General features: G+C 41.1%; 2 protein-coding genes across 2 annotated transcripts; one reads left to right on the top strand and one right to left on the bottom strand.

Annotated features, from left to right (window-relative positions):
* Window positions 1–6,726: 6,726 nt before the first annotated feature.
* Window positions 6,727–8,161, top strand: LOC148196897 (uncharacterized). Its single transcript, XM_088092841.1, has 4 exons — window positions 6,727–6,786; window positions 6,882–7,016; window positions 7,101–7,526; window positions 7,685–8,161. Exons 1-4 carry the CDS (start codon window positions 6,727–6,729, stop codon window positions 8,159–8,161), a joined length of 1,098 nt encoding a protein of 365 aa, XP_087948967.1.
* A 774-nt stretch (window positions 8,162–8,935) lies between these two features.
* On the bottom strand, window positions 8,936–13,023 carry LOC148196896 (protein FAR1-RELATED SEQUENCE 5-like). The gene is made up of 5 exons (XM_088092838.1): window positions 10,870–13,023; window positions 10,542–10,776; window positions 9,720–9,841; window positions 9,297–9,650; window positions 8,936–9,211 (listed from the first exon to the last, which is right to left on the bottom strand). The coding sequence occupies exons 1-5, from the start codon at window positions 13,021–13,023 to the stop codon at window positions 8,936–8,938; spliced, it is 3,141 nt and encodes a 1,046-aa protein (XP_087948964.1).

Raw genomic sequence — 13,023 nt, 5'->3', positions numbered from 1 at the left:
TAACCAGATACTACATTAATAAACTAAAATAAATTCAGAAACAAAATTTAAAAGAAGAATTACCCAAACTATTTTTACATTGTTGCTGTCAATGTTTTAGTCTAATACAATTGCTATGGGTTTCATTATTAATATAGGAAAATGATACTTAGACAACAAATTTTGACAACATTTCGACACAGCACACGTGTCAGCGTTTGAGAGGGCCACGTTTTGAGGGAAAAAAGCTGCTGCGTTCTGAGCATTTCTGATCAAGCCTGCTTCAAATTTGACGTGAGGACGGGCACGGGCAGTGTTAGGTGTGCGTTTCAGAAATTAAAATGAAAATGAAATATCACTTGGAAAGGGAGCGGTCAGGGTATTTGTTTGGCGTTTGAAATTTGAATTTCATTTTTGAACAATTTTAGAGAGAAGTGAAGGTTGAGAGAGAGAGTCTAACCTAGAGAGAGCCCGAGAGAGTTGGAGAAAGGGAGTTCGAGAGAGAGAGGTCCGACGGAGTGCTTGCCGGAATGCCGCCGGACAACGTTGAAGGCCGTGTCGGAGCTATTCAACCCCTCCAGCCGGTTCCGATTCACGGTCGCCGCAGCTCCGACGTTGGCCAACGAAACGAAGGCGGCATCGTCTTCCCTCCAACCCAGCGAACTAGGGGCGCGTTCTGAGTCTCGATTCGTCCCACCTGCTTCCCTCCCTGTGCCGGACCTTTGCATTCACCGCCGGAGCATCGCCGGAGTGTCGACTGTTCGGTGGACGAAAAAGAGGGGTTTAGGTTTAGGTTTCTTTCCCATTTGGGGAGGTTTAGGGTTTGGTTTCTTTCCCATTTTCATGTATTGAACTGAGTCTCTTTGAAATTTTCTAGTTGAATCTGTTTCTCCACTCAAGTTTCTTATTCATTTTACGCTTTAACTGTTCATTGTGCTGCAAGTTTTACTGTTCATCATCTCTTTCACGCTGCCATGGTAGGATTTTATTGTTCATGCTTGCTTTCAGTGGCTGGTTCCATTCAAGTTTGTGTTTCTGGGTTTGCGTTTTATGCTTAAGTTTAATTTGTGCATGAACGTAAGGTCATACTACGCGTTTTATGGTTCCATTCCAATTTTGATGTTTCAGCCTAAGCGTTTGGTTTTGCTGTTTTAGACTGAGCGTTCGGTTTTGATGTTTTAGACTGAGCGTTCGCTACCGAAAACGAACGACCGTTTTCACATTACACGACCGAACGCGGTTAGTGTTAGACACCACTACTTTTTGGACGCTCGGGCAATACGGGAAACGCTACGAAAACGAACGACCGTTCACATTACACGACCGAACGCTCTAACACTCACTAACACACAGACCGAACGTTCAAAAGGTACACTCCGATCCAGGTCGAACGCAAACAATCACTAATACATGCCAAGATCGAACGCTAACGCTCGTTACCTGAGAACACAAAACCGGACCCTTAAAATTCAAACGCTCACAAGCATTAAAACAGAACCAAGATCGAAAGTTAAAGCTCTGACATAACTAGGACGAACGTTTAGAGTCTTGGTCGAACACATAGCGTTCTTCACGATCGTCTAGAATCATGGTCGAATGGTCAAAACTTAACACATGACCGACCAAGTATTTTGATGATTTTATTTTGGTTTATGCAGTTGAGTGTTCGTCACTCTTTTTCGACAAAGTATATATGTACTTTGAACGAACGCTTGACAGACGAGCATCGGTCATTGATTGCGTGCCTTAGAGGAACAAGAATTTCTAATTGAAGAACTTAAAAGGAGGGTTGGAAGTTTGGAGGCACAATTGGCTGAAGAGAAGGCAAGAAGGCAAAATAAAGATGACGTTCGACAAAGTGTGCCTCGTACAGAACCACCTCCGCTCTCTGGACGAGCGTCCACTTACTGGACGAGCGTCCACTTACTGGACGAGCGTCCACTTGCTGGACGAGCGTCCTCTTCTCGATGCTGACAGCCAAATGATGCGCTCCTAACGTCCTAACGGCTCACAGTTGAGGACGAACGGTCACAGCAACAGTCAAAAGCCGAACGTCCTTTCTTCCTTCTTTTTTTTATTAATTTTTTTTATTTTATTTTTTTAATTTTATTTTATTTTATTTATTTTATTTTATTTATTTTTATTTTATTTTTTCTTTATGATGAAAGTAAATTTATTAATCAACCTGGACGAAATTGAGTGTTGACAATGCCCAAGGAACCATTCTTTGTACTGTGTGATTGAACGTTCGGTCTCTTTAAGGACGAACGCCCCGATCACTAAACCAAAACGAACGAACGCTCGAAATTGCATTTGCTTTTAACGCTCGCTCTTGGTTCTGTGTTACTGATTGTGAGCGTTCGGTATGATTCAGACTGTGAGCGTTCGGTATGAAACGGAATCTCCAGCAAGGTCACCTGGGCATATTCAAACCGAACTCCACCACCAACATCATTATCCATTTTCACGGCATAATCCTTCAATCACCACCTCTGACCCCCGCCAAATACCGTGACCACTTCACTCATCAGCCACTAGGTTGCACCTCCACGGGACCACCAGGAACCCATCTTTGAGTCACAGCCGTCATCATCCCAAGCCCCCTCAGCCACCATTGCCATCCTCAATACTACCGTCTAGCACCTTCATCACCATTGCACCACTGTAACTCTCCACCGTGACCAGTCCAACACCGTCATCATCTTCCTCGGAAACCTTCCACCCAAACCGCCAAGTTGCTGCCACCGTGCTCAGTCTAAAACACCAAAACCGAACGCTTAGGCTGAAACATCAAAGTTCGAATGGAACCATAAAACGCGTAGTATGACCTTACGTTCATGCACAAATTAAACTTAAGCATAAAACGCAAACCCAGAAACACAAACTTGAATGGAACCAGCCACTGAAAGCAAGCATGAACAATAAAATCCTACCATGGCAGCGTGAAAGAGATGATGAACAGTAAAACTTGCAGCACAATGAACAGTTAAAGCGTAAAATGAATAAGAAACTTGAGTGGAGAAACAGATTCAACTAGAAAATTTCAAAGAGACTCAGTTCAATACATGAAAATGGGAAAGAAACCAAACCCTAAACCTCCCCAAATGGGAAAGAAACCTAAACCTAAACCCCTCTTTTTCGTCCACCGAACAGTCGACACTCCGGCGATGCTCCGGCGGTGAATGCAAAGGTCCGGCACAGGGAGGGAAGCAGGTGGGACGAATCGAGACTCAGAACGCGCCCCTAGTTCGCTGGGTTGGAGGGAAGACGATGCCGCCTTCGTTTCGTTGGCCAACGTCGGAGCTGCGGCGACCGTGAATCGGAACCGGCTGGAGGGGTTGAATAGCTCCGACACGGCCTTCAACGTTGTCCGGCGGCATTCCGGCAAGCACTCCGTCGGACCTCTCTCTCTCGAACTCCCTTTCTCCAACTCTCTCGGGCTCTCTCTAGGTTAGACTCTCTCTCTCAACCTTCACTTCTCTCTAAAATTGTTCAAAAATGAAATTCAAATTTCAAACGCCAAACAAATACCCTGACCGCTCCCTTTCCAAGTGATATTTCATTTTCATTTTAATTTCTGAAACGCACACCTAACACTGCCCGTGCCCGTCCTCACGTCAAATTTGAAGCAGGCTTGATCAGAAATGCTCAGAACGCAGCAGCTTTTTTCCCTCAAAACGTGGCCCTCTCAAACGCTGACACGTGTGCTGTGTCGAAATGTTGTCAAAATTTGTTGTCTAAGTATCATTTTCCATTAATATAAGTTTCATTTCAATTAATTGTTAAACTTATGTAAATAATATACTTTTCTATTAAGTTGGACTTCAATCTTGAGGAAAATAAAGTTCAGTTCGTTAGATTCATTGAAACATAAAAACATTCAAACAAAAAAAAAAAATCACATGTTGGTTGTTTTTCTCTCTTACGTTTTATTTTTCTAAGTTCAAAAGTGTTTAGTATGTTTTAAATAATCAGTTAAATAATGTTTACCTACTAAAACTTTAAATAAAGTTGAAATAGTTAAATACTCTATCTAAACAAGTTAATTTATTTAGGAATTAACATGAATTTTAAAAAGCTAGGGATTTATACAAAGAAGAAAAAAATCAATTATAACAAAATATTGGGTACAATTGCCCGTTTTGCTTTTCTACCTTTTATTATGGCTAGTTAAATACATAATTACATTCTAAGAGACACATATTTTCTAAACAGACGTAAACTAATTAACACAAAATGTGGGACAACTAAGTGATGCTAGAATCTAGTATTTTGCACATGACGTTGTCCTTGTTCAACAACTTCATTGTACCCGCTCAGCATAATCCAAGGCAAACTCTCTGTCAGAGAAATAAGAATTTGGAAGGCTTCCAGGAAAACGATACTTAGACAACAAATTTTGACAACATTTCGACACAGCACACGTGTCAGCGTGTGAGAGGCCCACGTTTTGGTTGGAAAAAGCTGCTGTAATCTGAGCATTTCTGATGAAACCTGCTTGAACGCTGACGTGGCGAGGACGGGCACGGGCAGATTGGGGGAGTGCGTTTCAAATTTGAATTTTATGTTGTCACTTCGTAGACAGAGAAGAAGCGCGAACAACCAAAACCCACTTGTGTGACCTAGACGAGAGAGTTGGAGAAAGGGTTCAGGAGCGAGAGAGAGAGAGACCGAGTCGTTGCCGGAGTGAAGCCGCCGTTCACTGTTGAAGGCCGTGTCGGAGAGATCGAACGCCCTCCAGCCCGTTCCGTTTCAGGGGCGCCGCAGCTCCGTCGAAGCGAACACGGCATCGTGTTCCGTCCGTTCCGGCCCAGCAACGTACGGAGGCGTTGAAGGTGTCGCATCGTCCCAGGTGGTTCCGTCCGTGTCCCGGAGTGCCGCCGGACGTTCGCCGGAGTCTCGCCGGAGTGTGGGCTGTCACACATTTGTCCAAAAAGAGGGGTTTTCCGCCACACGTCGTGTTCACTGAAGGTTGGTTTGGTTTTTGATTTTTCAGTGGAATTAATGTTGAATACATGGATCATGTTGTTTTTGGATTGGATTTGGTTATGTAGGAAACCTCTCCCAAGCGGATGTTGTTCTGTAACTAATTTGTATACAAGTTCTCTGCTTAATCTTACACTGTTGCTGTAATTCTGTTGGATTGGTAGTCATGGTCGTAGTTGGCCTTGGTGTCAAAGCACTTGAACCCAATCACCCACTTCATTCGGGTTTGGTAGCAGTAATGTTGGTGAAGCAAGGGTCCTAGAGAATGTAGTTTTATGGGAGACGAATTTGTGAATAAAATGTTAAGAAATTGTTCCGAAATTACTTAGAAGTAGCTGAAATGAGGTAAACAAACAAGCCACCCCAAAATGAGATTGATGGACGAACGTGGCCTTTGTGTGCAAAAAGTGGAACCCAGGTACCCAGTTATTTTGGCTGAGGTAGCAGTCCTGTTCGTGGAGCATGAGTGTATGAAAATGTTGTTTTATGTGGCACGAATATGTTAAAAATATGTTATCCTGAGTGTTCCCAGATTGCTTAGAAGTAGGTTAAATGAGGGAAAACAAACAAGCCACCCCAAAATGATAGTGATGGACGTAGTTGGCCTTGGTGTGCAAAAACTGGAACCCAGGTACCCACTTATTTTGCCTAAGGTACCAGTCCTGTTCCTGTAGCATGAGTGTTTGAAAATGTTGTTTTGTGTGGCAGGAATATGATGAAATAATGTTAACATGAGTGTTCCCAGATTACTTAGAAGTACATAAAATGAGGGAAAACAAACAAGCCACCCGAAAATGATAGGGGTGGACGTAGTTGGCCGTGTTGTGCAAAAAATGGAACCCAGGTACCCACTTAATTTGCCTAAGGTAGCAGTCCTGTTCCTGTACCATGCGTGTTTGAAAATGTTGTTTTGTGTGGCACGAATTATATGCATTCATAAATGAGAATTATATTGTATTGTGTTTTAACAAATGGTGACAATGTTTGTTATGATTTCCAATTTTTTGTTTTAGTTGATTGTGTTGGTGTAATGTAATTTAAGTTTTTGTGTTGCTGTAGTGTGATGGAGGAAGAACGTGGTGAACAAAGTGACAAAGGAAGTGATAGAACGAAGAAGGTACGTAGGATTGTATTTGATTTCCATACATTTGTTGTTTGACTGTATTTAATTAATAAGCATGACTTCCTATGCAGTTAGTGTTGAGACACTACTGCAGAAGCAAGATGGTAGGTGTTTTGAACGAACGGTTGACTATTGAGCAGAAGGGAAACATTGAGAACAGTGTTTTTGGTTGGTTGTTATACTTGCCAAGTTCTATTAAGATAGGTAGGAATTTGTTATCTAAGTTATGTGGTGAATGGGTAGATAGCATGAGTGGGTTTTATTTTGGGGGCAAAGTTATTAAGTTTACCGAATTTGATGTCTGTCTGTCGTTAGGGTTGCCTGTTGTTGGTGAAGCGATAGATTTAAATAAAGTTGGGCATCGTAGTGTTTGTAGGGAGTACTTCCCTGAGGGGAAAGTGGATGTCAGGACGGTATATGAGTTTTTGTTAGAGGAACATCAAAATTTTCCAATAGAACATTTTTGCAGCTTGTATATATTGGTAGGCATATCAGAGTTTTTGGTTCCGAATCGAAGTGGAGTAGTATTTCCAATCATATTTGACCTTGTTTCGGAGTTTGGGAGTGTGGGTAAGTACAATTGGGGCAGTTTAGTTTTTCAGTACTTTGTTGGAAGTGTGTGTGGTGCTTCAACAACAATGAAGAATGAAACAACCAAAAGCCATATTCATGTTGAAGGATGTGCTTACCTGTTGCAGGTACGTGTTTGTTATGTAATTGTTAGTGAAAGACAATGATTGTTTATTGTTTGAGTTATTTTTATTGTCTTAGTTGATGGATTAAACATTTGCAGGTATGGTTTTGTCACCATTTTGTGACATCGAAGTCCATTTACAGTACACGGGTAACAAAATTCCCAAGGTTGTTGAACTGGATTGATATCAATATTGGGGATAAGTTTATAAAAACTGCTTTGGCAAAGGGATCGGTGAGTACTTGTTGATTACAGGAAGGTCCAAAGTTATTTATGATTTGTGTTATTATGAAACAAAAATTGTTAATCACATTGCAGGTTGTTATTGATGTTGGTGTGTCGAAAGAGGAGCTTTGTTATGGTATGGTGAAAGACGCTTGTGAGAAATTTGGTATTCCATTTAAGAAGCGAAATACAGGAGATAAGGAAAAATTACTTTTTGTTGTACAACAACAAACACGGGTAATCGCGGACATGGAAAGCAGTATTAAGGATTTAAGAAAGTTGGTTGAAGCAAAAAAAGAAGATAAGAATGAAGAATTTGTGGAAGAACCGTGTTGGGGAAGTGAAGATGGTTGTCAAAGTACACCGGTTCAGCATGAGCAGCAAACCACTGTGGTTGAAGGTGGATTTCAAATGCAACAAAGCAGAATGTATGATCGTATGAAAGCGCAACCCCGAATACGGGTTAAGAGTGTGGTAAAAAGAAGTCCTTATAGTGCAGGTGTTAGAACAAAGAAATTAGTACCTGAGTAATTTGTATTACATTACGAATGTCACTTTTACATCATCTTATCATGTTTGGAATCATGTTGAAATAGTTGTTTTAATTTTGAAAACATTGGAATCCTTTTTTGAATTGTCATTATTTCATTGTTATTGTCTGTAATAGTTTATGACAGAAGCAGGGACTTGAAATGAAGTGGGATGAACATGAACTGAAGTTGTTTGAGGACGACCGTCCTGAGCGAGTGGGAGAGGGAGTGGGTGGAAGAGGGCTGAACGAGCGGACCGAGGTCGAGCGTCCTGAGCGAGTGGGAGACCGAGTGGGAGCAAGAGGGCTGAACGACCGGAGCGAGGACGAGCGTCCTGAGCGAGTGGGAGAGGGAGTGGGTGCAAGAGGGCTGAACGAGCGGAGCGAGGTCGAGCGTGCTGAGCGAGTGGGAGAGCGAGTGGGAGCAAGAGGGCTGAACGACCGGAGCGAGGACGAGCGTCCTGAGCGAGTGGGAGAGCGAGTGTGTGCAAGACTGCTGAACGAGCGGAGCGAGGTCGACCGTCCCGAGCGAGTGGGAGAGCGAGTGGGAGCAAGAGGCAACCCGACCGGAGCGAGGACGAGCGTCCTGAGCGAGTGGGACAGCGAGTGCGATCAAGAGGGCTGAACGACCGGAGCGAGGTCGAGCGTCCTGAGGAAGTGCAGATATTGAGGGGCGAGGACGAGCGCTCTGAAACATTAGTCCCCACTTATTTGAACGGTGATCCCATTTGTGTTTTGTTAGGTCCAGCTGTTGTTTTGTAACATAATTTTGGGACTTAGGTTGTGTTATATATTGATAATTTAACACGCTTATTATAGTAAAATATAATAATTTATATCATGATGGTGAATATTACAAGTTGAAACCGTTTATGAAAGACCTACTGCACCGTAGTGTGCATAACTTATAAACTAAGTACCCAATCATATTAAGTACCATCCCACACGTTAATTTTTTATTTTGTATTATCATGATTTTATTTTTTTATAATTTCAAGAGTAGATGAAAACCTTGATGTCCAACTAAGTCTACCTTATTCGGCATTTTGGTCAGGTAGAAATTTCATTTCGAAGTTCACAAACCCCTGTGGGCAAAACTGATAACGTAAGTACCCAAATATTTTAACTAAAGTCGTATTTATGTTTTATAAATTTGGAAAAGATTATGTATTTTTTTATGTTAGTCATAATTTTGATAAATGTTTTATTGCATTGGTTTTAATGAATTTATTTCATTTTTTTTTACCATAACAAATGAAGTTAAGTCAAAATTATTGAAGTTCAACTACAAGAATTGAATGAAGACCAACGTGGTTGACAGAAAAAAGTAATAATTGCATTTTCATTACATGATAAAAATTCAAAGACAGTTACAAGAATTCGTAATGTAGATTAAGGTTTACAGTGAGATTGGATGTATAACAGTACAGGGACATCCATTAATATAAACTTCAACTAAAATGTCATTTCCAAGATTGTTAACCTCAAACACTAGGACGTCTCCCTCCTTCAACCCATATTCCCTGCAAAATTCCTTCCATCCTTTGCCAAACTTTGTGGAATTGCGAGTGACAGAAACCAAAACACTACACATGACGCCGTCCTTCTGTCCAAGGAGCATAACCTGTGTCAACCCTTTGCTCCTGATAAGATTCCCAAATGCAATTTGCAAGTCCTGTGGCAGTAAGAAAAATGAAGTAAATCACATTATCCAATTTATGACAATTAATTAACAAAATAAAAATTTAGATAGGACGTACCAAATGACTACCCTCTGCTTGTGATTTTGTCAACTTCACCGGAAACAATGACGTATCAGGATAATTGGTACCATCATAAAGGAAGGATTCCCTACTCTCTTGGGAGCAAGCACCGAAATATATGGTGATATGGAAATGATTATTACCCACATAGTCGAAGCTTATGTGGGAATCGTTCAATCTTTCGGGGTATATGTTTCTCATTTCACCCCAACCATGAGTTATTCTTGGATTGACGGTATCCATGTTATAAGTCACCACATGCGTGTGACCATTGTTGTCCACCAAGGACCATGTCGGTCCTAATTCATTTTGAAAGGCCGCAGCAAAGTGCCTATCAACGTACCCAACGTCCTGCACAAGTTTTAAGCAAGTATAAGCTAACTGTCATGAAAAGAAAATAATTACGAAGAACATGATTACCGAATGAGAAAAGTGGATGGATCCAAATTTCCACAACACTCGTAATGTTAGAGCGGAGGTTGAGGCAGCCATAACTTCAATATGCAAAACCAATATGTCAGGGTCTTTCCATTTACCCAACCCTAAACCACAAATATATATACACAATGAAGAGGTTTGACGAAACGTCAGAACAGTGCACCGTCAGACGTGTCTAATGAATTCGTAGACTGAATTAATTGGTTCGTTACAAGAACGATGAATGGCATTGGGAGGTGAGGAATTTGAATCCGTTCAACGAAGCAGTTAATGTGTTGAACCGTTTCAACAACCATTTATTTCATAATAAATGAGTCGTACTAGTTTATGACGTGGTGGTTGGGGTACATTAAATGCATAACAGAAGAAGAATAACCACATTAAGAACGAACGCTACTAACATTGACAACGAACGTTCTGCGAATAAGAATATTACGGAACGACCGCCGAATAAGGACCGTCCTAACAACGTAGTTGACAAACCGAACGTTCAAAGTCAAAAGTACAGCACATGTCGAACCCCATAATTTGCCGAACAAAACGAACGATGCTAAGAATGGGCGAACGGTGGCTACATAACGACCGTCATACCAAGGAAGCTCAGCACGCGCAACGTTTACCCAACAAACACACCGTTCGGTAGTAAACATTCCTCAGTAGCCATATTCATGAAAAAAAAATGTAACCAAGTGATATATTAATGTTATTTATTTGAATGAAACGACACACATTATATTGAACACCATACATACCCCAAAAAAAGAAGTTTCTACCCACAGTACATGGGTTAAAGGTGTGTATAACTATTTCCTGAAAAGTCATCATTGTGAACAATGTATTCTCCGGATGTCAATAAAGACATGAAATCTGATTGGGTGACTTGAGATTCGAACATCTCCTCAGTTGGAAGTTCGTGAACATTGTGGACGTCCGTTATGTACTCAGTTCGAAGTTCCTCAACATTGTGGACGTCCGTTATGTACTCAGTTCGAAGTTCCTCAACATTGTGGACGTCCGTTATGTGTTGGTTACTTGTATCCTGAAATAAGAGTATTAGTTAAGGTTTAAATCAATGAAGTTGATGACTAATAAAAGTACATCAAAAGAAACGACATGTGTGTCTGTTACTGACATTGGAATTCCTTCCATGTTTGGTTTTACCACCATGGGACTTTTTCTTTTTGGTAATTTTTTCAACTGTTGATTGCAACCTTTTTGTCCTGGGTCGGCCTTTGCGTTTGACAGATACAGGACTGCGCACAAGTAAGCCGTCAATTTCACAGCTACGTGGAACCTCTTCATTACAATGCAGACGTCCATCCATGTGAGATGCATCATTCACCGTCGACAATGTGGTTGATGTACATACACCCAAAGTTTTGGCTATACAGTTTAAATCCGAAAGCAAGTTTTCAGATGCAGTGTCAGATTCACAAGCAACCTCTGCGATGTCATAGAAACGCTTACACAAAGCTTGGTACCTTTGCATCTTAGGGTCTTCAGTGTTGTTGGTGTAAGATGCTTTAATGAGAGTATGTCTTCTACGCACGTTTTTGCTCCACCTACGCAAAACATATTTTGTTGGTACATTACGCACATCTTCTTGCCCTAGGACCAATAAGGAATGTCTACACAAGATTCCCCTAAACTCAAACAGTTGGCAACTACAGTGAGTGTCAGTTGTTGCAGGATCAAAGACTACTTCATGAAATTTTGAACGACACTCAGCCTCCCATATGAAGTCTTCTTTAACACTGTACGTAGTTATTGTACCTTCTTTTGTCATGTTTTTAACGAAGCAGTTCATGCGGGACCGAAATTCCTTTTGAACTTCCACAAATTTTGCCTGTGTGTACTCGGTTTGGTATTGTCTTTCAATAAGAGATTGAGATCCACATGGTAGTGTCGTATTCATTGAAGAAAAATCGGCCTCAAGTTCTTTTTGCGCTTTTTGTCGTAGGGCGTTATCATACTGCTGCACAAATTGTTGAAGTGTTGTACTTGAATTTATGAATCCATCAAAGAATGCATTCATGCCCTCACTTCGTTGGGTAGTTGACATTCCCGCCCAAAATTGATGTTTCATATAACAAGGAACCCATCTTTGTCTATCTGCATACAACGAATTTAGCCAATCATTATTCTCTAACCCTTCACATGACATCAATTTTGCCCACCCTAACTCAAAGTCTTCATAACTGACTGTGTCATACACAAGCCTCTTAAGTTCACTTTTGATTGCTTTATAGCCTTTGTAGCCTTGCAACTTCTCAGGTATTTTTTTCATGATGTGCCACAAGCACCAACGGTGTTTTGTGTTTGGAAACACAACGTTTATGGCATTGGACATTGCCTTGCATTGATCAGTGACGATACCTTGAGGAGCCTTGTTTGACATACATCTAAGCCAAGTTGAAAATAACCATGTGAATGTCCTAGTGTCCTCTGCGGAAATCAAAGCACAACCCAGTAATATTGAATGACCATGATGATTAACACCAACAAACGGTGCAAATGGCATATCATATTTGTTTGTTAGGTAGGTTGTGTCAAACGACACAACATCACCAAAATCTAGACATGCTGCGCGACTTCGTGCATCGGCCCAAAACACACTGCTTATTCGGTTCTCGTCGTCCATTTCCATATCATAGAAAAAATCATTGTTTAATTCTCTCATTCTTGAAAAATATGTCAAAAGTGCTCGGCCATCACCTTCCTTACAAAGAGTTCTTCTCTGGTGCCCAATATAATTACGGGCATCACGTTCCACGAATTGCATATTTTCGAACCCACCGGCCTCATTGACCAAAGATATGAAACTTTTGTTAATGCGAACACCAGAATTATCATTGATATTAAGGGTGTGCTTCGCATGCATATTAATTCTTCGATTACCACGTATAAGGTTGGAGTTATTTGGACACATGTCATGGCTGTGTTCAGTAACAACTGTTCTCACCTGCCATCTTCCTTCTTTCATAACAACACTTATTCCAGCTGAACATTGGTTTTTCTGACTTGGCTGGGTTTTCCATTCTGGAGCAATGGAAGATAGGTACTTCCCTTCCCTAGAGCAAACTAATTTAAGGAAGATTAAGTCGTTGTTCTTATTTGTCCTAGAAGTCCGTATCCGAACACCAAAACCACTCCTCACAGCATACTCAGTGTAAAAACTTTTAACCTCTTCAATTGAATCAAACCACATATGAATTTTAGGGACAATATCGTTCACATTGTCAGTGGAATCGTTGTTCACCGCACAAGGTACTTCTTCAGACGCCAT

The sequence above is a fragment of the Vigna umbellata genome, chromosome 6 (assembly GCF_029865625.1).
Source record: "Vigna umbellata cultivar VRB3 chromosome 6, Vumbellata_1.0, whole genome shotgun sequence".
Lineage (NCBI taxonomy): Eukaryota > Viridiplantae > Streptophyta > Magnoliopsida > Fabales > Fabaceae > Vigna > Vigna umbellata.
This window is presented reverse-complemented; position numbering and strand designations above follow the sequence as displayed.